This window comes from Phasianus colchicus, chromosome 1 (genome assembly GCF_987193195.1).
Source record: "Phasianus colchicus chromosome 1, bPhaCol1.hap1.1, whole genome shotgun sequence".
NCBI lineage: Eukaryota > Metazoa > Chordata > Aves > Galliformes > Phasianidae > Phasianus > Phasianus colchicus.
The window spans coordinates 16789313-16816533 of NC_143436.1; the positions used below are offsets into that span (position 1 = coordinate 16789313).

Sequence of the window (27221 nt, forward strand, 5' to 3'; positions counted from 1 at the left end):
GCTAGTAACTCCAAATACTTACAACCAAGATTTTCCTTCCCCTTCAATCTTTAGTTTCTCTTAATAGGATTACGTAGTTCTAGGGGCAATCCAGCCTCAGGAGCTGCTTTTCTTCACTCTCAGTATTGCCTGCAGTCACGCTGCCTATAAAGTAGTGGTCAATGCTAATGAAAGCTTACAAATTACTTCTCTGCCGCTTTAACCCACCCACATCCATTACACTGCATGCATTTCCTTTGAAAGGCAAAAATCTCACAACAGATATTTTCTTTCAAATCAATTTGTAAAAAGAAGAAAACCACAGTATCGCTGTACAACATAATTTTATTTTTTTCACTGAATTCCTTTAACCTCATAAAACAGAGCACATTTTCTAATCTTGAAGCCAGCAAGATTGGGAAATAAAAAACAAAACAGGGAATCAAACTTGGTTTTCCCATACATGATTTTCATACCGAGACTACATTCAGAGGGGAAAAAAAACTAGAATTAAAATGAAAGCATATACTACTTACACAGCTCTCTTCTTAAAAATGAACTGGATGTCATACAACTCACCTTCGCTAGTACAATATGCTACAAATAGAATTATTCAATTCAATTATGCAGCTTTCCTATTTTGTAAGATATTTATTTAATATGTTGCAATACCTTCGGTATTAACTTAACACTTCATTACGAGACTACTGAATGATCTTTTCCTCCTCCTTTTCTGGCGGTTCTCTCCCAGAATGGAAGCCTTCCCAGTGGCCTTTTTTTTGGAAACACCAGGCGCAGTTTCAGACACTGAAGTACTCAAAGCTCTTCAACATCACAACCAGATTAATCCACCATTTTTTAAGTAACAGTCTCATGCCTTACTAGCAAACTAATGGAAAAAAGCTGGTTAGCATTTCTGCTGTTCTCACAAATGAGAAATTGATCTGGATAGCTGGAACACTTCATCTGTTGGAGTTTATACTGCCATACCCTGGCCAAGAATTACAGTAATTTGAAATCTCGGTTCTTTTACAATATTCAGAGATAGACCAAGCTAACTGTAGAACTTTTTAAACAACTTACACTTTCAAAAGGTACCTGCATTTGTATGACTGCATCATTTCATTTTCAATAGGGTTCTTCATTCAAAAGTACCATTTCTCTTGCTAAACATGGCTTTAAAAATACAATATATTTAACATTTTTGTATTACAAATGTTGCAAAGTTGATTTACCCAATGTTTTTCAGACTCAATACATTATTGAGGAAAGTAAACAGTACTACTTTTGAAAAAGTATTCAAGTATCTCCCTGACACTTAATATAATGAAAAACAGATTCTAAACTTTGTATGACTGTACTTAAGTAATTATCACTCACAAGTCTTTTTGGTTTTCTGTCATACACAACAGTATGAGTAATACTTTTAGCAACAATACAGCACAACTTGATATTACATAAAATTGGAATGTTTCAGCAGAAAAGAAAATAAATCAGCCATATAAAAGAAACTTCAAGTGCTTCAATAATAAACTGACCAATCACCATGGCTTACACAGAGCAAATATACATGAAATCAGTAGAAGTTGAATGACAGAAATTCCAATAAATATACACGAATAGAGAATAATTAGCTGTTCAGACACAACAACAACAAAAAAAAATCTGAGATGCAATAAGCATTAACAAACGGAGGTTAAGTTCTGATCCTTACCAAACAGGAAGAAACCTGCTTGACAAGAGGAAAATTTTGCCCCAAGACTACACACTGGATGTGTGTGAGCCACAATACAACAAATTCAAGTATAACTTAAATAATCGCTCTGTAGTCATACTTGATAGTCTAAGGTATTTTCTGTAAAACTAAGCACAGTGATTTGTGATTTATCAGATGCCAGTTTCTTCCTTTGACTTCACATCACACATTACTTTGCTTCCTATTTAGTTAAATAAAACATTGTTTTAAAGACATTCAATCATCAAATAATATTTTCAAACTTAACATTCCAACGTCTTACTTTGCAAAGACATTTTAACATATCTCATAGAATCTCCAAAGAATTGTGTACTGAAGAGGAAAGCTTTTCATATGTTAATTTTAACTATTTTTAGAAATGTAAAATTTGCTGGTGTTTTATAAGATATTTTTATTTTCCCCTGCCTATGCTTTCCTGGTATCACACATCCCTGCGAGTTGCTTGTAAGACATTTCAATGCAGTACACAGTATTTGGTATAATCCAAACAGTCATTAGATGCTTTGTAATCCCAAACAGCAGCATGCAAGGAAGCACTTAGAATACAGAGGAGAAGTTATGATCTGTCTACAGATGTGCTTTTGTTTTTAAAAATATTTCTAGACTGTTATTGTTATTACTTAAAGCCAGGAATGTGTATCTGAATTGCATTGATAAGTTGCAAGGTATTGTCAGAACTACAAAGGAAAGATTTAAAAAAAATGCAAATGACAACACTGTTGTCCAGCACTTAAGCCACATGCAGTACTTCACACTCCCAGCAGAACACACTCTCTCAGATACTGAAAATATCTTGTCTTTGTGTCTTGGTTTGATGGCAATATAAAGTTCAATGTTTTATAACAATTAGATATTATTGCAACACAACTGCTAAGTCAGCTCTCTAAAAAAGCACAGTATTTTTCAGTTGTTGTGAATACATACACATACGCCAATTCTCTCTAACATAACTTAGATTACATTACTCCAAGACATATTTTAATGACTACAATGTAAAAAAAATAGTGAAATAAAAAGTCTAAAATTATATTGAAACTACGACAAAAAAAAATCCTAAAATTTTAAAATACTTGTCAATTTGACTAAAATGCATATATACTCAATTTCCTTGAGCATTTATTTTATTCTTCTCCTCATCGGAGGAACAGTACTTATAGTAATTGTTCAATGCTACTGTGGCTGTAGGCAGCTTCATCTTTACTGTTTTCCTCAATTCCCCTTGCAAACAGTTTCATTAACTGGCAATGAACCCTGAAAAAGATGGAAGTCAATTAATCATACTTAAAAAAAAAAAAAAAAGAAATGACTATGTATATTTAGTTCTCATGATCTGTGAATCTTGGGCACTTGAGCAAAGTTCCTAACTTCAGACTACAAAAACATTCCCCATACAATCTTTCCTTGCAAAGAATGCTGGATGTTTTCACCCTTCCATCATTCCTGCTAGTGATTTATTCCACACATCAAGTTCCATGGGACATCAGGAGAAGCTGACCTTATACAATATATACTGTATACACCAAACAAACTTAAATGCAAATATTTAGTTTTGTATGTTTCTCTTTGACCTGAAACACAGAAAAACACAAACCATACAAAAAAGCCCTTCAAAACAAGATACTCTTGTCTTCTAATTTGATTATTTGCAGAACTGCAAACTGCTTTCTCCATCTGCCAAGGCTTAAGACAATACTGGACTTATCTGGCATAAAAAATATACAGGAATACTGAGCATGTGCCATATTTTGTAAGACAAAGATGTTAGGTCAGCACTAAGAGAACTGAGCAGGATTTCGGGGGCTGGGTTCTCTCTCCTCTCAAAGAGATCATTCATGATAGACTGTTGATTACTGGAAAGGACCAAAACAGCAAAACCAAAACCAAATTAAGTTTATTATCAAAACACTCAAATATGCTATGTGGGGACTTGTTTTGAAAATATCTCTATGAGCATAATTAAATCAATGAAAAGGCTCAATACCTTTTATGGTACACACAGGGAAAAATTGATGCTCACCTCACTTCAATTGCTGAACTATCCAGAGTTTCTCCATCACAGTTCCAAGTGCTATTAGCAATATTGCAGCAGCAGGCTGGATGATCTCTGCAGAATTGGCCAAAACGTTTCTTTCCTATGTCTGTGACACTGCTTTCATTGTCTTCTGAAAGCTTTGATGTAAATTGAAAACTCTTCACCCGATAAACATCTACAAATGAGAAGTCAAACTACAAAGAAAAAAATAATCAGAAAAGGCAATTACAATTATTTAAATATACTTGATGCATAAAACAACTCAGCATGTAGTATTCTGTATTCAGGAAGGTCTGTCATTTCCAATTTTTTTTAGAGAAGATTACCTGAGGCATAGAATGACTTATCTTTTCTGATTTGTGCAGCTTTTTAAAACAAAAAGCAAAACTGGAATCTTACTTTCCAATGGTGTTCTTTAAGTAGCAGCAAACAGCCACTTTTTGGATAATGAGATAAAAGGTTCTGAGTTTAGAAGGGGATATAAGAACTATAAAAAAAACTATAAAAACAGATTATAACGCGGAATCTAAGTCAAAAAGGTTTGACTTGGATCCCTGTACCACCCTCAAGAATTGTTCAACTACAACTCTAAAGATGAGCTTTTCTGAGTCTTATCATAGAATAACGAAGATAATTATAGAATAAGTAACACTGGAAAAGACATCCAAGATTATCTAGCCCAACCATCTACCTACCACCAATATTTCCCTCATTAAACCACGTCCCTCAATGGCAAATCTCCATGTTTCTTGAACATCTCCACAGATGGTGACTCCACCACCTCCCTGTTCCAATGCCTCACTACTATTCCTAAGAAAAAAAATTTTTCCTAATACCTAACCTGAGCCTCCCATGGATCAACTTGAGGCCATTCCTTCTGGCTACATCAGAGAAGAGGCTAACCCCCAGCTCACCATAACTTCCTTTCAGTCAGCTGTAGAGAGCAATAAGATTTCCCGTGAGCCTCCTCTTCTACAGATTGAACAATTCCAATACCCTCAGCCACTCTCCAGAAGCTTGTGCTCCAGATCCCTCACAGCTCTATTGCTCTTCTCTGGATACAATCCAGGGCCTCAATGTCTTCCTTGTAGCGAGGGACCCAGAACTGAAAACAATACTCAAGCAGTGGCCGCACTAGAGTTGAGTACAGGAAGATGATCACCTCCCTGCTCTGGCTGGTCACACTATTTCTGATACAAGCCAGGATGCCACTGGCCTTCTTGGTCACCTGGGCACACTGCTGGCTCACGTTTAACCCAAGTGTCAACAAACACTCTTGGATCTACTTCTTCCACACAGTCTTCTAGCCACTCTGCCTTTAGCAAGCCTGTATCATTGCCTGGGATTGTTGTGGCCAAAGTCGAAGACCCAGCACTTGGTCTTGCAGAAATTCACTGGGCCTTACCCTAGTGATTCAGAATGCAGCTGAGAAGTGCAAAGCACTGCCTTGATCAAAGAATTCCAGAACAGTACGATTACATTACAAAAGTGGGTGTAGAGGAAAATAAGAGCAAAGAGATATTAAACACCAACAAAATAAAATAATTTCAGATAGAAATAAGTAGGGTCAGTTTGAGACCAGTTCTATTTGATGTTTTTTTGTTTGTTTGTTTTTTAAATAAATGATCTGATTTCAAGATTCAAATGCATACTAAGTTAGGAAGAACTTAGACTCTTTCAAGGATAGAGAAGTACTGCAGTGAAGTCTTGACAGATTAGAGGGTTGGTCAATCACCAACTATATGAAGTTTAACAGGAGCAAGTGCCAAGTTCTGCACCCAGGACAGGGTCAATCCTGAATATATGTAGAGACTAGGAGCTGAGAAGATGGAGAGCAGTCCCACAGAAAGGAATCTGGGGGTTCTGGTTGATGGCAAATTGAATCTGAGTCAGCAGTGTGCCTTGGCAGCCAAAAGAGTTTAAATATCTTCCAAATATTAAATATATGGAAAATGTTATAAGACAAATTCAATTAGCATAAGTGGAATTTTGTTAGAATGCTGCGGCCCAAGACTTAGTTTTTGTGATGGTACACATATTCAGATTAAGTCATACAAACTGCATAAGCTTTTTCTTTTCTTTTATATTTTGTAGGTATTCTTTTTTGTCATGAATAAATATCAGCATTCACACCTTAAAACTTATTCTGGAGAGTTCACTGCTGAAGGAAATACATACCTGGTCATGTTGGTTTGTATGTCTGACAAGATAACGTAGAAAATCAAATCTGGAGCATTTACGAACTAGAATGAGGTCAGCTGAACCATCTGCTAAGTGAGCTGCTGGTGAAAGACCTTTTGGACTTCGTGGACAGGCACAGCTCATATTTACTATATTGATGGCTAGAAATTTTCCTTTAATAACCTTCCATTCTTCTTCATCTTCTGAAACACATCAATAAACACACAGATATCGGATTAGTTGATCAACACATAAGAAAGTAAGAAGCAATCTTTATTGGCATGGTACAATATTTTACTACGCACATTTATGCACTGTCAATACATATCTAAACAAAAAAAACCACTTCTAAATTTCATATATTAACAGAAGAAGTTGTTTCCCCCCTTCACACACCATCATTATCTTTTAGTGCTGCTTACCATTTCTGAGATAGGCATGTCAAATTCAAGATTGATGTTCTGGGGGTAAAATCACTACGTTTCAGGCAAGGAAAAGAGACAGGCAGGTTATAACTCTTGCAAGTTAAAAAGTTCAGGAGAATTTTTAATTTTATTCTTACTGTTCAACATGTTATTCTTAAGCAAGCAATGATGCAGAGACAGTGGCTTAGGGTCTAGTTTCCAACCCACTCCTCTTTCAGCCTCAATGACAGAAACTATATTGAAAAAGAAACAAAACCAAACTAAAACAAAAAAAGATCAAAAGAGAGAAGATTACTCTGGATTCAGGAAAGGCCAGTATGCAGCAGATCAGCAGCCTGTTAAGAAACTCCTAAAAAAATGCCTGCAGATGAACAGTGGTAACAAAGATACTGCAAAAGTATTCAGGGACTGCTGGGAAGAAAAGTGTTTTCAGTAATATAAAACTGTTCTGTTATATTAGACCTAAACTGACTTTGAATGTCTGATGAAGTAGAAACTAACAGGAAGAAGAGGAAATTTCTGGAATGAAAACTGTTTATACTGGTACCGCTTCTTGTATAAGGATAAAAAAAGATTAGAAAAGCCTCTGCATTTTTACATTAAACACGATTGCCTTCCTTACTACAATAAAAAAAAAAAACAAACCATAAAGCAGCCACTATCTCCAAATATAAGTGGGCTCAGATATATCAAATGAAAAACTCTACAGAACTAATGATCCTAGAACAGTCTATGGAGATGCACAGTTAGAAAACTGTAGTCCAAGTGTCACTGTAGATGATGGGGGTAAAAATTAAGGAACAAACAAAGAAACAAGATAAACTTTGTTTATGGAAGTTTGTTTAACCAGTTTGATCATCAAAGCACAGCCAGGTAGTTTTTGAGTCATATTAACTAATTAATAGCAACTTAGAAATCTAATATTATTCAGTTGCTCATGTTGGGGTTAATTTATAATTAATTATTCAAGGTGCTTCATTGATGAGACGATAGATGACTTGTATATAGATATTTCATAACCTGCAATTCCATTATTCTTTACTATCTTAGTTCTTAAATCTCACCATCTCATCTGTTACATTTACTTTACAGTCATCACCACCACTGCCTAGGTAAACGGTGGACCTAAATTTTATAATACACTTATTGTGCATTTACCTCTTCAAAGCTTTATACACCAGAAGAAAGAGGAAAAGGAAAAAAAAAAAATAGCTCATCTTTGCTCTTTCAACTTCTCTATCTTCTTGAACTTTTTTCTTTTTAATTATTTTTAAAAATTCTTTGAAACTTCTTGCCATCCCCCCTTTTTTAGTACTTAGAAAAATTCAACTCCAGGAAAACCAGAGTAGGATTGTAATATGACAGAAGTCTTAAAGCTAACTAAAAACAACTTCATATTTTTTCCATCTAGTCTATCCTCCATATGTTCTGATAAACAAATCAGTAATAAAAGAAATGCAGCTTTGTTAGATTCAACATTTTTGCATCATTTGCCAGAGTGGTTTTAGTATCAGTTGTGTTTGCTTTACTGCTGATCATTTTTTACGTGCTTTCAAAAAGGACATTACAGAGAGAAATCATTTAAATTAGTTTCAAAATGTGTATTTTAAGAGAAAAGAAAGACATCAATCAAACTACAGAATGACTTTGTTCAGGCTGCAGGCAAATGATGAGATTGTTCTGAGACTAAGGCAGTCAAACAGAACATAAGAAACTACTGGAAACATGAGATATTGTGCGACCCAGCAGTTCTCAGTGTGAGAAAGTGAGAAAAGTTACAGACAGCATCATGTAGAATGCCTGAATTTCATGGGCGGGAAAGGGAGTTACTGGAAGGACTGTATAGAGAACTGAGGGAGACCACCTTTAGGGGAGCTGAACCTTGAAAAGCCAACATCATCTACTTAATTGGATGACCTATGCAATGCTGCTGCAATCAGCAATATCAATCTGGGGCACTGATGTAGCAAAACTGAAAACAGTGAAATTCAGCTAGAAACAGCTGTTTATTTGGGAGAAAAAAAGGCTGGAGAAAGGGAAGAAGTGGATTAAGGAAGGACAAGCATGGAGAATGGAGAGATAACAGGCATCACTTCAGCATGAGCATGTACTGACCAGAAACCTCCCTAATGTGTATGTGGCCTGTTGAAAACTTAAGTCACACTAACCAGACCTTAATGTGTAGAAACTCACAGTCAGAGCTGGAAGCTAGCTAGCAGTGCTTGGGGTCTGGATTCTGGATATGCCAGAGTGTGAAGGATGGACACACTCACCCACAGTTCAATAACTAAGAGTACCTGTAGGTTTTGTTGCAAACTAGGTAAAAGACCCAAGGTCTGGGCATTGATAGTAGAGAGACTTCAAGTACATGCTAATATTTGCGGGATCCCTGAATACAGGCATTGCTGTCAATCAAGACAGTTCTACTAGCAAACTTCAATCCTGATGAGGAGAGAAAGCAAGCAGGACTGGGATAGTTACAGTGCTCATGTTTTGAGTGGATATCTACGAAGATACTGACATTCTGCCTGCATTGATCTGTGTCCAGCCACAAATGTACTGTGTTCATATCCACGTCTGCATGGGAAAACATGTTCAGTGTTGTTTCCTGGCTTCACCTGGGTATCTGCACACTGAGGGGGGAAGAATGTTCCTGAAACTGAAAGGCCACAAGACTGTAATAGATTTAATGGACCATATTAATCACTTGGAAATCTCAACTAATGCTAATACTGAATTTTACTTCATGCACAATACTTATCTGAGAAGTATTAATAACTTGGTCTTGAATGCATTTAGATGTATTAACTTTTTAAGTATGCTCACTGTAATAATTAAGTCTCAAAGGGTAGAATGTCTATATACATTTTTACCTGGTGGAAAAGCACTGTTTAGTAAAAATTGAAGCATGTCACTCTCTAAAGAAGCTTAACTGCTCAGGAACAACAAAATCTGGGTATTTATCACATCTTAAATAACCAGCTGTTCTCCTAGCCATTCTGCAGAGTGCCTCCTGTAATATCGCAACATACCTAAAATATCTTTTATACAGTAGGGCAATCATAAACAAGGGAGAAGGTACATGGCAGTCATTTCAACTGTCTAATGTGTACACATACTGCCAGTTATTGAAATCAGCCTAAAATGCTAGCACCGAAAATTTACTCAGCACATGCACACAGACTTCTTCACAACTGTAATGAAATATGTTAAGTGATGGACAATGCAAGCATCCTTCTAAACTCATCTCAACTGTACACAAATCAAGTATGCAAATGAAAGAGTTAGCCAATGCATCTCACAATAAAAGCTTACACGAAGTGGTAATTTAAAATCCTTCTTAGTGCAAATCAGGAATAGCGAATTGTTCCTGCTCGCTTACCAGTACTACATGGAGAAGAGACTATACAGCAAAGAAAAGCAGCTATTGAAGTACAATTTAGGACAGTGTCCTACAAAATTATTTGCATGTCTCATGCTAAGCAGACTAAAGCAGTCAATTGTTCACTAATATATGTATTTCACTTTCTTCAGCCCTTGCTCCTTTGCTGGATCAAAACTATTAAGAACAAATAATGAACAGAAAAAAACAAAAAAGAAAAAAGGCAACTTCTAACTACAATTATTTCCTCCTACTCATGAGATCTTCTTACAGAAAAGAATCTTGGTATCACATTTAATTCCTAAAATGATATTAGATAAAGTGATTTCTTTTATTTATGCTTCAATTCACTTATACAGGCTTTACAGGCTACCAGTGAATCTCTACAGCATGATGATACTCTTTGCAAACAAATGGTTAGAACTACACACAGAAACTGTGCAAAGTAATTGTGATTACAAGACAAACTAGGTCATAAGGACCAACTGTTGTGTTAAAAAAATCATAGTATTATGCACTGCACTCTGCAAGAAAAAAAAGAAAGAGCATAAACAAGCCCCCAAAGTAAGGCTGCCTGCTGTTTGAGAGGCAATATCCAAGAAGACAAACTGAGACCAGAGGCTGAAGTCGGCCAATTGAAGTTCCGTATTTTCTTTCTGCAAAGTCAGAAGCGTATCAATACCAGTGCTTCCTACTAGGAGGCAGTAATTGGGCATAAAGAGATCGGAAGACTACTGCATAGCATCCAGCATGTAAATTGTTGCTTTTAACGAAACAGAGGGAAAGTATGCCCACATGAAAGTGTAAACATAGGGCCTGGAATAAGGAGAAGAGGATATACATAACGTAACATGTATGTTACATAATATATATGTATAACATAATGAGAGAAATCTCATTTAAATTAGATTTATTCCTCCATTTACTTAGAAATACTTAAATGTGCTAGCCAGGCTATTATCCATATTCACTGTCCCACATGTATTTAACAACTTGAAGAAGGGTGACTTGTGCATAAACAAACACTAAGCTGAATCCTCATCTATTCCAAAGTTCTCTCACTGAACTTCTTTCCATACTGACTCACAGTTTATCACTCAAATCCTACTCACAAAAGTAAGACAAAGTCCCAGCTAACTGAACATATCTTTAAGGAAGCCCAACATATCAAAATATATAAGTAGTTAATACAATTTCATCAGAATTGTCTGAAGTTTGGGTGGAAGTGATGCCTTAACATGCTTTTACTTATCTTTTTTTAAACTTAAAAGAAACATCATTCTAGCAACCTGCAGCGACAAACACACTTGAGCTGATATATACAGAAAAACAGTAAGTTCCATAATACTACATCATTTTACTTTTTATGATAAGTTACCTTCATGTTTGAATCCACACTTCTTGCATTGTTCTGCCAGTTGTTGCTCACTTTCCTTGCAAACATAACATCTGAAAACAGAAAAACTATTCAGTGCCTGAAAAAAAAAAATCAGTTCTGTGCTTTACCTAATAACTCTAAGAACTTCCCTCTCTATAAGATGGAGCATGGCACCAACAACCTTGATGTGGCATAAATCACGATAGTCCTGGAGACCCTACAGGTACTTAAATAAATTGCTGAAGATTATCGGAGGTAAGAAATAACGTAACTCCAGGTTCACACTCCTCCTCTCGAACTTCACAGTGCTCCTGTCAACCATTTTTTTAGCCTGCCAAGGTCCATCTCAACAGCAGCCTTGACATTCAGCATACTGACCACTCCTCCCAACCTGCTACCATCCATAAAACCACTGTCAGTTCACTCTGTACCACCATTGCAGTCTTAAAGGTGCTGCACAGTACTGGCCTCACAATTGTTTTCTGAGGCACACCATTATTAATTAGCTGTCTGTTGGACACAGCACTCAAAACCTTTCCATATAGCCTAAGCAGTTTTCCACCTATCTCCTAATGTACTATACACCTCACTGATTTAATTTTAAGAATACTACAGAAAACACTATCAAAGGCCTTGCTAAAATTAAGGTATTTAACACCCAGTGTTTCTCTCTCATCGACAGGCAAAGGAGGCATTTCCCCTATCTTTTGTCAGCGGGTCTGCTACAATACTAAGCACTAGGTTCACATTTCCTTCCACCTTTTATGATAAACATCCATAAATAATTGCTTTTGCAACATAATGCTCTTCATATCCCTCACTCATTTCAACTCTACCCACACTCTGGTTCTCCCAGTGGCACCCCCACATTTTGAGCCAATGTGTCTGCGCTCCTCTGAGGTAACCGTTCCACCTCTACCTTCTGTTTACTTCTCAGTTACATTTTTGTTTTGGCCAAAAAAAGATCTTTGATTATCACACTGCTCTTTTTTCACGTTTACTCAAGTTTCTGCATATCAGAATGCTCTGTTCATGTACTACATACATCCTTAAAAACCAATGAACTCTCCTAGACCTCTCTGTCCTCCAATGTTGCCTGGGATCTTGCCAAGATTCCTAAATAAAGCAACATCTGTTCTTCTGAAATTCAGGGCTGTAATTCTACACTTTGTCTTGCTTACTTCTCTGGGGATTTTAACCTTTGTAATCTCACAGTCACTGCTGCCAAGACTACCATAACTGCCGCATCCCCATCTTCATTTCCTCCAGCTGTCTAAAGGCATAGAATGGTTTGGGTCAGACGGGACTTTTAAAGTCCATCATTTCCAAACCACTTGCTGTAGGCGAGGTTGTCACCCACTAGATAAGACTGCCTCAGGTCCAACCAGTTCACATGCATAAGTACTCACGTGGGCAATCTCACCCTTTCTATGCAATCTCAAGGAGACGCTTGCTCTGCAATCATGCACGGAGTTAACTTCTCATTTCACACAGCATACTGCATGTGTTTGTGCTGAGGTACTTGAAATAGACTCCCAGTCAGGTTGATATGACAGGGGGGAAGCTCTCACTCTCCAATGTAGTTTCTATTCACTTTCTCAGTACCTATTATGGCCTTTTCTTCCCTCCAAGTTATAGAAAGCCTCAGCATACCTATAATCTGACCCTCCTTACAAGGCTAGCCATTCTGTTTGCAGAGTTTGCTCCAACTTGACAGGTGGGTGCCACTCTTCCACAAAATTTATGTTTTATAAAGAATGTTCTTTAGTCATTAAAAAACCATCAGACAGGTTTGCAGGTGGTTTCCTCTGTCTCCTGCAGGAAGCAGTCTTCAGTGACTATCACCCACTTCATTCATTCCCTGCATTGAAGAATCTGGGCTCCTGCCTCTGGAAAGATATTTTTAATCTACTGTTAATCTTCCCAGTTGCTAGATAGCTTGCTCACTTCTATGCTTTGATGTCGATTCAGTGTTTTATCAAAACCTTTACAGGTGAGGCCACTGTTGCCCATAAACCCAGGTTCAGCGAGACACATCAGGCACTCCTCCATACTGAGACCTGGATGACAGTTTTCTCCATCTGGAGCACCCCTACCATCAAGGCACCTGACGAGTCAGAACTGTAGCTCTAGCTAGTTCCTGGAGACTAGGTACTGTATTCCATGTAGTTTCACAGTTTCTGACTCCTCTGCATCCTGCTGTGCTGTTAGCTACTGTGACAATTGCTATATCTCTGGTAGCTGCAATCATATATCAAGGATAATAAATAATAACATATAACTTGAAGCAAGAGAACGCAAAGAAAAAGGAAGGAAAGTGAGAAGATTTAGTTAGGCCCCTTGACTGAATAAACGAGTGAAGAATATCACACTAAATTTACATAGGGTAATATTCTACAAAAAAAAGACTAAATAGATAGCAGTTCATTGAATGACCTATCCTCACAACAAGTTGTTGTCATGAGACTGAAACAATTTATAAAATTGTTAGTTCGAATTACAGTGTGAACATTTGAGAATTTCTGAGTAATTATTCCCATCTTCAGAAGCTATGAGGCATCCAGAGGTAGCATTTACTAGCAGTAGCAAAGTATAGTGCCTTCAGTATCTTTTTAACAGCATACTGTTAAGCTTTTTTTAATCTAAAACTGGGAGTGGGAGGACACTAACAAAAAATTGTTTATTTTTTCTAACCTGAAAAAATATGGTATTTCCTTTAACAAGTAAACAGCCTTTTTTTCAAAAGCACATCTCTTCAGAGCAAGTGTTTTGATATTAAATAGCAACATTGCCATAACCTCAATTTACATACAGACATTTTCAAACAGTATCCACAGATAAACAGTAGCCTACCCTGTTCTGCAGCTATCTTTATCTCGTGGAGATCCCAGTGTGTGTTTTGCTGGTTGAAAAGAAATTGTTCCTTCATAGTAATGATGAGAAAGAAAGGTCTTGAAGCCTACATAAAAGAGGTATTAAGCAGCATTAAGCCTTTACAAAGCCACATTGCAAACACCTCTGCGTACATCCTTTGATTGTTGTTCTCCTTCCTTCTCTAAGGACCACAAAAAATAGCTTTTCTCCCCAAGCTCACAGCTTTTGTGTTCTGATGTCTTAGACTGGAAAAGGACATATTCTCCTCTCCCCCACAAAGACTTTAACGTTTCCATGCTGAGCTCTTACTTTGACTGATGTCTTTAGAAGACAACAGAAAATTTTAGTCATATCGTAAATCAAAAAAGGCAAAAAATACTTTCCAGTAGCATAAGATTTGCCCAAATATTAGTTACCTGGCTGAATCGCTCAGCTCTGCCCGCAAAACTGAAAGATACAAGCAATTCATGAGCTGAATGTCCAGAACAAAAAGAGTGCCTCTTTCCAACTAAGAAAGTCAAAATGATTAACACCAAAAAGATATTAATTTTGGGCAGCAATCACTAGGTGAGACTTATCAACACATTTCTATGAATGATAGAGAACAGTGCTAAAGTGCTAGCAATTTTACTACTAAAGAAGATAATCAAATTTTCACTAGGGTTGCTTTCAACATCATTCATGACAGAATTTTTTGGTTCTTTATAAGATCATAAAATACAGAACTATTAGTTAGAAGCTAATCTGCTAACTATGCTATTTTGTCAAATTCAGTACTTTAATAAGCCAACTCTTAATGTTATCCCTCAAGTTACAGAGTTTTACACTACACAGTATCATAGAATGGCTTGGGCTGCAAGGAACCTTAAAGATCATTCAGTCCCAACCCCCTGCCATGGCCGGGACACCTCCCACCAAATCAGGTTGCCTGGAGCCCCATCCAGCCTGGCCTTGAATGCCACAAGAGATGTGGTATCCACAACTTCTTTGGGCAACTTATTTCAGCACCTAAACATCCTCTGAGTCAAAAATTTCTTCCTGATAGATGATCTAAATCTCTCCTCTTTTACTTTAAAACCATTCTTCCTTTTCCTGTCATTAAGAGACCATGCAAAAAGTTGGTCTCCATCTTGTTTATAAATTCCTTTTAAGCACTGGAAAGCCCCGCTGAGGACTTCGTCTCTGTGGAGCCTTCTCTCTTCCAGCACAAAGAAGCTCAAATCTCTCGGGCTTTCTTTTGGAAAGGTGCTCCAGTTCTCCGAGCGTCCTTGTAGCTCTCCTCTGGGCCTGCTTCAACAGCTCTGCATCTAGTGCCCCAGGCCTGGATGCAGCACTCCAGATGGGGCCTCACAAGGAGAAAGCAGCAGGGGACAATCACCTTCCTCACTCTGCTGGCCACTTCTCTTTCAGTGCAGCACAGAATGTGGTTGGCCTTCCGAGACAACATGATTCAATGTAATTGGCATCATAAGAAATTTAAAACCAAGTTCCTTACATTTATAAGGTACAGAGAAGCTTGGTTTAGGGAAGGGGCATCAACTGCTCCAATATACTTACATAATAACATGCTAATTATTCAAGTTACCTGAATAGTCATATCTCATCGGACCCATCCACCGCTTCTTCTCACTGTCTTTCAAAACGTCTCCATAAAAACCGTAACCCAACAATGATACAGCATACTTCAAAAATGTGTTGTTATGGTGCACAGATGAGACATCTAAAGGCTGACAGTCACCTACAAAGGTAAGTGCAAGGTTCTATTAAGGCTTCTTTTGTTTCAAGAGGCAAATGTGATAATAGCTTTAATATTACAGACTTAAAATAAAAAATATGTAACCTATATTTATACACATCGTATACACTTTTTTTTTAATGCTTGCACAAGGAGAAAATATTTTTGGAGTACTGATTTCTTTCAATATTTAAAAACCATTTAGTACTATGTGAAAAGAATGGCCAGTATTCTAGAAATATATAAAGACGACTTTACACTCATACTATGTAGGAGTGGGAGGGTGTATCACATCAGAAGTCAAAGCAGCATCTGTACATCTACTGAATACTAGATCCTGTATTTCATAGTAACAAGAGGACTCTGACGTCCGTGTAGTGAAAGCTTTGGGAGTGGTTTGATGTGGTTTTCTTTTACCTTGTATTTTACTTATTTTAAAAAGTCTGACTCTATGCTGTCTAACTCTATGCCCATTGTCTCTCATCTGTTCAGCACAGATCACTGCGAAGTCCTTTCCACATAATTAAGAATCACACGTAGAAATTTAAATACCTATATTTACATGTCCAGTTAATAGTCCAGTTAAAATATTGTGATATACTAAGTACATATTGGAAACAGCTCTTCAATCCTAGTCAAGCAGTACTAAACTCTGGATGTGCTGAACAGTTTTAACCATAAGCAAGCAGAGAAGCGCATGTGTAAGTCTTTGCAACAACAGCTTCTAAGATTGCAACTGTTATGCAGTCAACAAGCAGGTGAAGTAACAATCACCTGGAAATTCCATCCTTATGCTTATATATGGATATAACAGACTACCTTGTACAATTTTTCAAACAAAGTATAAAGAACTACATGACTATGATTCTTCAGTATGCAGCAGATAGGACTGACATCACTAGTCACAATACAGTGAACGCACAAGCTATCTCCACCTCCTTTAATCCCAACACAATTCAGGAACTCTATTACTTGAGGACTTTGACAGTGTCAGTATCCCCACTTACTGATGGTAACGTATCAAACAAGCATTTACAGATGAATAGTTGTCTTCCTCCCTACCTTCTTCTCAAATACATGATTTTCAGATTAGAAAGTGGAAATTATAAGCAATTCCAGTCAAACAGAAGTCACACTTGTAACCTGGCATGAAAGTATTTAATTGCACAAGATTACTTGCACAAACAATGTTTTCTAAAATGTACATGCTACTCATGATAGCTTTCTGTAAGAGAGATTTATCATCCAATAATTTACACTGCTTATTCTATTTTTCTGCTATTTTCATATCATGCCAGAGAGCACGATAATATTTCCATAGCAAACAGTGAACTGTAACCACTCACCTATAATAATATGAAGAGCTGATGTTACTGGATCAGAAATACCAACAGTTGAATAGCATACGCAATCTGTTGAACCTGAAAAATGAACACCAAGAGATTACTTTATATATTTTCAAAGCAAGCACTATTGGTATGGTCCTCCAAATAAAAGCTTTATGTTACTGCAGGCTGCCCATTTCTATTTTATGAAACAAAGTAAATACACAGATACAAAAATTATGATTTATATTGGAACAGTAACTTTCTTCCTGCAGAAAATAGAACCTATTTGCTCTTGTACAAAGGCCCTCCAGTATGTATGAAATTAATGTATAGCAGTTAGTGAAGGAAAATCAGAAGATTAAGGATGTTGTTACAGCTTTTGCATTAGTTATGGAAGGGGGCGAAGGAAGATGTATGCTGATCTCAAGAGAGATACCAGTCTCCCACTATCTGGGGGAGTGCTCTAAGTCCCAGGCTGTCAACATCCCCTCCTTCCTCCAGTGGATCTTAAAAACACAAACTCACGTGTTGTTTGAGTATTTGAAAGTTAACACTTGCTTTCGGGAGTTGATTTACTGATAGGAAAGCAAACTAGACAGAAATATGCCATTACAGTCTTCAGCAAAATATCTAAAAGCATAAAAATTTAAGCTTTAGGTTTCACCCATTCTGTTTTTTCTAACTACTTCAGGCCACTCCTCATTCAGTATGCCCTCTCAGTATTATTAGCTGCCATTTAGAGCTAAGACAGCACTCTCTCAAGTCCTATAAGATCTATTTAAGAGCCTACTGGAGAGTTCTGAATTCTATTCTGCAGCAAGCACTTGAAGTCAGTGTCAGATGTACCAATGCATATAATTTGTTACAGCATCTGACTCCAAATCATCTTTCTTTTCTCTATTGTCTTTCCTCAAAAGGAATTCCCTGAAAGGGAAGGCTGGGAACATGAAAACAAAAACTTACTTTATTTACATATCTAATCTTAGATTTCCTACTGATTTACAACCAGATAGAGAGCACTTGATTTCTAAATTGAAGTAAAATAGAAAATTAGAAATGGAAGAATGACCAATCACTGTTTAAAAATTCACTTATGGCTCTTTCTCGCTTTGAAAGCAATGAGAACATGTACCATCATGAACAGAAACACCAAAAAAACCTTCTGCCTTTGACTCATTTCTCAGTTAATGGACATCATTTCCCCTATCACTTTAGTGCACAGAAGAAGCTTCTATCACAAACATTATGCAGAAGGCAGCTACTGCGAGCAAGAAGCAGCTCCAAGAGCCAGTTAAAAAAAAGCAGAGCTGCAGAACAAAAGAAAAACTCTGATTAAGATCTCCTTCCTCGAAGATGGAGGTTTGCAATGCTGCAAGCGTACCATTGCAAGCATATGTAGCTGAAAAGGAAACAACTTCAATTTCTTTCAATATCACATCAGATAAGGTACACAGAAGATGTTACTTGTGCCTCGTATTGTCATCTATACTCATTAATTCCACTTAGGCAAAAAATAAAACTCATTACTTTTAAAAAGATACAAACAAACGAACAAAAAAACAGCCACAAGAAGATACGACCTGTTCTTATTCTGATAAATGTACAAGCTTAGTACTTCGAATCATAGAATTGCTCAGGTTGCAAAAGACCTTCAAAGATCATCAAGTCCAAACTCAACCTCGCCATACATATCCAGCCTATCAACTTTCTTCAAGCTGTATTATGCTATGAGGATTACCCTGAAGTCCCATTCAGCACCTGGAACCAGTTGAAGGGGCCTAGAAAATAAGACATCTGCAAAATACTGCCAGTTACAACACAAGATTGACAGGCTCCTCTGACTGTAGTGATTAGGCACCCCCTGATAATAACATGAATTTAGGCGTCCACCAAACATGCAGACAGTCAAGCATAATAATCAAGATCTGAGAATCAGTTTCACTTTGAAACTTCTCCTAAGGAGATAAACCCTGTTACCTAAACAGCAGCCATCAGTATTGAAGTGCTACAGATGACTCCGCTTGGTTTCCAACTGCTCCTGTAGTACACTAGACACAAGGGACCAGTACATTTCAAAGGGCATCACGCCACTGTAGATAATAGCTGAATCCCAGACTAAATATCTTAAGTATCTCAGCTAAAGGAAGTTCTCATCCCAAACATTTTAATACTAAGAACCTACTAAGAATGGTGTGCAGAGGGCAGAACAACTCTTTGGCCTTACCTGAGCTGGTCCACAACAAAATGAGTCTAATTGCTTTGAATCTTTACCACATATCATGCATGTCTCTTTAACCCATTTTCCCCAGAGGATTTATTAGGAGGGTTTATATATCCACACAACTGCTATATAGACAAATTCTTCTATATTCTATCTCTCTACAAATTTAAAACATTTAACATATTAATGATATAAAAATGAATCAAGTTACTTTTAGTTAACTGTAAGGAGAAGTGATTAATGTATATTTATTTAGATAAGACAGCTTGTAACTCATACTCTCCATAAAACATTTTTGGTAAAGCCAAGAAAGTAAGGGTCTGCATTACAGAAGATGCAGTACAGTTAAATAACCAGATTTCTAACCAGACAGCCCCTTTCCACTATATGTGCATGAAAATATTATTGAACAGTTGTGAGTAGACAAATTGTCCAGACAGGTGAATCACAGAATGGCTTGGCTTGGAAGGGACCTCAAGGATCATCAAGCTCCCACCCCCCCCCCCCCCCCCCCACAGGCAGGGCCACCAACTTCCCCATTTAATGATAAACCAGGCTGCCCAGGGCCCCATCCAATCTCGCTTTGAACACCTCCAGGGATGGGGCATCCACACAACCTCTCTGGGCAGCCTGTTCCAGCACCTCACCACTCTCATTGTAAAGAACTTCCTCCTGACATTTAACATAAATCTTTCCTCCTCGGGGTGCTCAGACACCACTGAACAAGCTTTAGATCAGTCACAGAACTACCACAGTCATGCGTAAAAACATGGCATTCTTACTTGTTGTATGGAAGAATTTGTGCCATAACATTCTATGGATAAAAATCAACAATTAACAGCCGAAATAAATGAGAGAAAAGCAAAGTGTTCAAACTAATCTTTTGAAAAAATGACTACTAATTTACCACTGATTTGCTCAAAACAAAACACGCTGTTGGGGCTGTGACTTCATTTTCGCACTTTCATTGACAGAAATGTGAACAAATCCCAAAGAACCGAAGACTGTGACTACAGTACTAAACTAAGCAGATGACAGAAGCAGCAGTCAGATGCTGACCATAGGGTAAGTAATGAATTTAATAACAAAACAGAAACACTCCTTGCTTCATGCAAGATGCCCACACAAACTAGTCATGAGGAAGGCACTTACATAGGACTTGCAGGATTCTCAAAGAAAAAATAGCATGGTAACACTATTTTGCACTGCAAATAATTAGAGTAACAGCTTTAGTGTGGTTCCTGTAAATTTTTCTTATGTCAGCCTAATAATAAAATCTTAAGTGAATCACTTTAATGGCAGAGTAGCTGCGAATTCCTGGTTGAGTGGCTTGGTGTTTTGAAATACCTAGAAGGTGACTTTTCTGGGAAGTGATTTTCAAATGACAAGGACCTGACATGTTCAAAAGTAAGTAAAGTTACTGTTGTTGGCAGACATAACTGATCTGGGCATTCAGAAACTAAGAAACCGATTTCACATCTCCAGAATAACAGCCTGGCTTAAACAGAAACATCTCCAGAGGATCTGGGACATTTTTTTGTCTATATGTTTTATTTTTGGTAAATAATCACTTCAGCAGAGATTAAATACCACAGCACAACAAAATAACAATAATGACAAATTTAAAAGATGAAATTTATCTCATCTGAGTTGTCCTCACAGCAGTCCCAGCATGTTCAATGTAGTATTTAGCTCTGTCATTTCCACAAGTGTAACTGATTTAGAATTATAAAGGTGCAACACAAAACACTGGACTTCAGCTTCCAAATTGAATGTATTCAACCTTGAAATGAGATGCTAACTAAATTGCAAAGATCATTAAATATTACAAACATTATTACAGGGAAGGCTGTGGATACACTCTAATCTTTAAAAAAATTTTTACAGCCTAGAGGACAGTAGTATAGGGATCCAGTGATTTAATTTCCATGATTTAATTTCTATCTCCTTTAGAAACTTGTGAATGAATCCCCCACCATTTTTCATGCAAGAAGCCTTTTTAGCAGTTTTTAGCATTACTTTGCACAGTTAACATCAGTATGCTGATTACATTCAGCACATACGCTTTAATCCTAGACATTAGGTCATACCCTTGACTGAAGGGAAAACAAGAAGAAACTGGATATGCTAGAAGCTTCAATTATGACAGCAATTAACACTTTGTTTCTGCATGTTATACAATCCTCCCTAGCACTTGGAAGATTCTTCCTCTGTTCCCAGGGCAGGCCATCAGCTTCCATAAGGAGTGAAAGCACATTAATACTATGCCATAGCACAGAGTGCAGCAAGATTTTTTTACCTGCTGAGATCACAAAGGCATTTAATCTGATCGCTTCTCTTTTACTAGAGGAGCTTTCAACAGCAGTTGATGGCTTTGTCTCCTTCTTCTATGCCAGGTTTAGTTTAGTTTTTTTTTTTTTTTTAAAAAAAAGGAATTACTGTGGCTTACTCTAGAGCGTATAATTTTAAAAGTAAAACATCTGGACAAAACCTCAATGTCACATTTAAAATATAAAAGGTTCTCTCTGGTTTTAAGTTTTATGTAGGCATACTATCAATCACTCTGGATATACTGAAAAACCACAGCTGAATTTGCTTTAAGGCTAGCTGGCACTAGCAGGAAATATAAGTAAAGAAGTTTCTGTAGGTGCACTGTCTTTCAGTTACCACACTACAGTGTGGAACTGTCTGGTTGCTACAACTTCTGAGTACTTTCAACAGGAAATACAGTCAACTGACAGATTTTAAAAATGGCTGCAACTAATATAGAAATTTTGAAGTTAAAAAAGATATTTGAATAGAAGCCTTTATTCATGTAAACTAAAATACAAGTTATTTCATAAAAATATGCAAGAAATCATAAAACAGCTTTATTTTTCTTAAACAAAAGACACATAAAGGAATCAGAACAGTCTATTGCCAGCTATCTTGGAAGGGCCAAGCAAAGGCTTTCTTCAGAAAGAAATGCCTTACAAGAACTAATAAATTTTAAGAAGACAACGGAGAATGGGATTCTGCCTATGAAATAAAGCTAATTCCTCAAAAAAAGATCAGAGAGTTTGCACCAAAACACTGTAACATTGGTTATATTTGTAGTTTCAAACCTTCAGTTAATTGCCAGTCTCCAAGCAAAGATCAAGTCTGCTGCATTGAGTGTTAGTTTCAATACAGTCTCTACACAACAAAAGCACAGCAATATGCCATGTTAATACAGCAAACCCACTGAGATGCTGTCACCTTACCCCAGGCTCCTGTCAACACTGAATAAACTACACAAAATAAACTAGACTTTAGAACTTAATCTCTGGGTAACGTTCGCCTTCAATATCCACTGACATGTTCTTAAGGTTTTAAGAAAACACTGGTTGTAATGAACTGAAAAAGCACCATGGGTGAAGCTTTCCTCTATTTATGATTTGCACTGCATTACCCCTTTTCACTTTTTATTTTAGGACTGTCAGTTTAGCCAGAAAAATAAAACAAAACAAAACCAAAACCCAAAGAAATACAACTACCTCTTTTTAAGGATTTCATTTATCTGGCAACAAACTCTACTTTCTTTGGGAACCAAGGGATCTGCTGGAGTCAATACATGCTCAGAGCTCAACATCAAGTAAAGCACACTGCCTGCCAGCAGTCACATAAGCAGCACCAAAGACAGCTTCACTAGAAGTTTCAGCAGAAGCTGGAAAAAAAAAAAAAAAAATCGTGGTGCCTTCCCAAGCACACTGCAGTGCACACCCTTGGTTATTTCACATACAATTCCAGGTCTCTACAATAGTATGTATGTTAAGAAAGGGTGAAGATTTGTTCAATGAGTTTGCTAAACAGACCAAATCCATATTCCTATAACAATCCTCTTGTATTTTCATTAACAAAGCATTTTAAATACTGCACAAGATACAAACAGATCAAGACATGAATTATCTTCAGTGCTTCTAAAATCCAAAAAACTAATTAACAGAACTTCAAGTTTCTTTATACAACACTGTAAAGAATAATGACTTAATGTTTGAGCCTCAGCACCAATTACATGGCTGTACCTCACGTTAGTTTGGGAACACAGCATGTACTATGCATTCAAACAGCAAACAGCTACAACACATAACAGTATTCACAAAAGCACTAAAGCACATCAGAGAAGAAAATAACTTGGTACATGTTAGCAATACTAAATCCCCAATGAAGCTCATACTTTTTGTTTGCAACTGGAAAAAACGCATGAAGAAACTGTTGAAAAAAGCAAGGTTAATCTTTCAGTTTTATGATGCTTCGAGTTCATTTCCTTTTCCTATGGGCAAAGAAACAGCTTTCAATAATAACATTCTCTTTTTTCTAAATGTCTACTTATTGTCAATAATATCATCAAGAACCAATTTTTTCTGAAACCAAACCATGTAAGCAAAAACTCTTATCTAATAAACAAAACTAAGTAAGGGAGATGAAGGGTGGAGCACTCCACATTCTGCTGTTTTAATTTACATCTGATTTTAATACCAAGGTTCAACAAATAAGATCAGAGTATGCTTATATATAGTCAGTCCCACACAGAACTTTTAACGTGTTAGCTAGCAGGATTGAAAAAATATACAGCGATATTCATGTTACAACCTGCAGGTAACTAATCCTTATTGTACTGCTAATATAAGTTAACCTTCTTTCAAGCAACAATTCAGACATTTAGGCTTAGATGCATTCTTCACAAAGATACAAGGCACGTAAAAAAGTCACCTAATGCTTGAGGGTAGAAATATTCTATTTCACCTGATGTATTTTTATTGCTGATGTTAAATTCTCTCATAAAATCTGTGTTTTAGTTCTAGTCAGATGCTCGCAGTATTTATTTCACATCTCAGTTCTTTAATTCAAATTTCAAGCGTCTGACAAGGAAAAGAGAAAGCATACCAATGGCACTGAAAAGTGCACTTGTCTTTTCATACAGTCCTTGAAATTGCAGATGCCACTGAACAGCTGCAGGAATTAATATAATTTTGGGTGACACTGTCATGCAGTATCCTTTTGAAGGTATCCTGCAAATTGGAGGAGTGAGATAACGTGGGCCGCTCCATTTAACAGCAAGATTGATCCAAAGCGTTACTGTGATCAATGAAGAAGTTATCATCAAAAAGAAGTGAATAATGAGAGTTTTTACAAATGCCTTTCAACAGCAGTAGTCAGGATTGCCTGAAAATGTGGTTGAACTGTGAAGTTACAGCACCTTGCACCTCTAAAAAAGTAGCCAGGGCAGAAAGCGCAACTCTGTCTGGAACCTGGGGTCTGTGTGTTCCTCAGCTATAGTCCCTGAATGCTTTCTGCGATAACAACCAAGGTGGTAAAAAAACAAACAAACAACAAAACAGAATCAAACTGTTGTCAGAACACCATGAGGCTCACACTGCAGTTCTAACTAGCCTTGTGGAGCACGTGCAACTCAAAAACTATTTTTCTCCAGGTAAGTCTCTGTTCAATACAGTTCACTCATTAATGTTTTCAGATGAGCGAAAGCATTACTATCACATCTTATCTTGTATTAACATAAAATAAGACATAAATTAAAAGAGCAAGGAAGAAACAATAAAATTCTCTAGAACTACCCATATAAGACTTCATTTTGGTGCTTTTAAGTAATACTATTGCTCGTTTCTCAAGCTTAGCTCTAATTTTGAGAAGTTATGAATACGAAAAAATTTCAGGTAGAAATCAAAGAAGTAATCTGAAAGTTAACCCTTTCTTACCAGCAGGAATTATGCCAATCCTTATATTGCACTGGACTAACGGTGCTTTGGGATTATTTTGGTCTATGCCAGAGTCCTTCTGCATCCTTCCAATGAGACCATGCATCACTTCACTGAACATGCCGTCCCCACCAACACAAACAACACTGCCAGGAAACACAAATTAGAATGCACACTAACAGTCAATAAACAACACGGCAAATGTTCTACTTAGGGCATGCAATGCACATCAAAATTGTTCTCTTCTCCTCATCCACCTCTACAGACTATAATAGCTCACAGTCAACTTGGCATTAAACAAAACGCAGTAAAAAAAATTCAAGCTACACAACCATAAATGCACCTAAACAGTTCTGCGATGTTTGAAAAAATATTGAAATGCAACCTAAAAAACCCTCTCTAACCTCTATTTCTGTATGCAGACAGACTGATATCAGTGGAAAATAATACAAAGAAAACACTGAACAAGACTGTACACATAGCTTCCAAAGTAAGCAAAACGGCAATTAGGTTTTTACAAAAAAAGGAAAAGGTAAGTTAGTATTTATAAATTACAAAAAGGAAAAGGTAAGTTAGTATTTGTAGATGCAGACAGAAGTGATTTAACACTGCACATTTAGTAGGGGCACACATTACATGAAGGTCAGAAACAGAAAAGCACATGCTTGCATGCTCTTTTGACCACGCTGCCAGCCCAAAGAGACAGAAGTCATGTATATCTAAATAACCACTCATAACAATGCAGAGCTCTAAATGTTACCAGAAGCAAAACTTTGATTTACAAAATTAATTCAAGTCGGAGATGGTGCAGCAGCTACACAGACCTTCAATATGTTAAAGCTCAGCAGAGTTCACACCCAAGCAAATACTAGGATATAAAAAACTATTTTACAGCAGTATACATTTCATGCACATTTATAAAACACCCACTCTAGTTAAAGAATGTTTATGATTTTGGAATTCCAGAGACTGCAGTTCAAATACACTTTGGATGGAGATGAGACAAATCAAAACTTATGCATATATGATTCGGAACATTTTCTGTCTTCCACAGCAATTGTTTCCAATGCAAAAACTAACACTTACTCATCCACAGTCAGCAAGTGATTTTGCAGAATGAGCACATATCCCACTGGACAAGTTAGCTTATTTACATTTAAGAACTGATGATTTACATTTATTTATTGCTGTTTTTCAGCATGAGGAAATCCTGAGAAACCATTCATTTTTTTATTTTTTTCACAAATGGAGAAGATAGTCTTATAAATATACTGTCCAACTCTAAGTCAAGACCTAAGAGACTGAGAGAAGGAAGAAAAGGGGTTTTGTTTTTCATTTTCATAATGAATTTATCTTTTCAAAACTTAGCTACTTTACTTCTCAGCTTCAGAAACCTGCCTTATCTTTCTGAGTAGCCTCTAAGAGGAAGTAGGCAAAAGTTTCCACGTCAGTTTAAGGTCTATGCTGTGCTAGTAGTGTTCTTTATGTAACATATAGTATGTGCAGGCTTAGTGACAACAGAATAATATGAACTTGTATTCCTATTGAGGGTAAATACTAACAGATGAAAAGAAATAAATCACATATACAAAATTAGCATGCCCAAACTCATTGCAAACATCAGGTCATCAACGTGTGAGACACACGAATGAAGGTACCCAATGGAAGAGTACTCTAAGAGAGACCTTCCTGGAGTGCTTCTTCCATTTTGGATTTATTTTTCTAATGGAATAGCATTTCACTTGTTAAGATGATATCAGTAAACTATAAAGACTGATCTAAAATTGTTTCCTATTTTGTTATGCTGGCCCATGACCTCAGAGGTGGGTGTTGATGGTACTGCAATAGGGTTTGAACCTTCCCCCAATATCCCATTATGTTTAGTTGATGTAGTCTACCTAGACTTCAACAAAGCCTTTGACATGGTCTAGAATGGCCTGCCAAGGGAGGTGGTGGAGCCGCCATCTCTGACAGTGCTCAAGAGGCATCTGGACGAGGAGCTGCGAGATCTGGTTTACTAGCTTGTGGTAGCAGTGGTAGTGTGAAGATGGTTGGACTAGATGATCTTATAGGTCGTTTCCAACCTTGTGATTCTATGATTCTATGTTTTGCAGCTGTGTGACAAATGGCAGCAGAGAAGCAGTCTCACAGAATGGTGTCTGACACAGAAGTGTGTGTGAAGCAAAGGTGTGTCA

At 37.1% G+C, this 27221-nt stretch overlaps 1 protein-coding gene across 2 annotated transcripts in view; it reads right to left on the minus strand.

Moving 5' to 3' along the window:
- Nucleotides 1–287: 287 nt before the first annotated feature.
- CERK (ceramide kinase) overlaps nucleotides 288–27221 on the minus strand; it is a 44989-nt gene continuing 18055 nt past the window's right edge. Inside the window, exons 6-13 of one of the 2 annotated variants that reach the window (XM_090136422.1) lie at nucleotides 25027–25172; nucleotides 17089–17163; nucleotides 15593–15745; nucleotides 13987–14092; nucleotides 11134–11204; nucleotides 5946–6148; nucleotides 3753–3961; nucleotides 288–2986 (exon numbers count right to left, since the gene is read on the minus strand). In XM_090136422.1, the coding sequence (XP_089992548.1) occupies nucleotides 2887–2986; nucleotides 3753–3961; nucleotides 5946–6148; nucleotides 11134–11204; nucleotides 13987–14092; nucleotides 15593–15745; nucleotides 17089–17163; nucleotides 25027–25172 (1063 nt within the window). In that variant the 3' untranslated portion in view covers nucleotides 288–2886. Of the gene's footprint in view, nucleotides 2987–3752; nucleotides 3962–5945; nucleotides 6152–11133; nucleotides 11205–13986; nucleotides 14093–15592; nucleotides 15746–17088; nucleotides 17164–25026; nucleotides 25173–27221 lie in introns of both variants that reach the window. The other variant, XM_031602939.2, reaches the window with a different exon arrangement.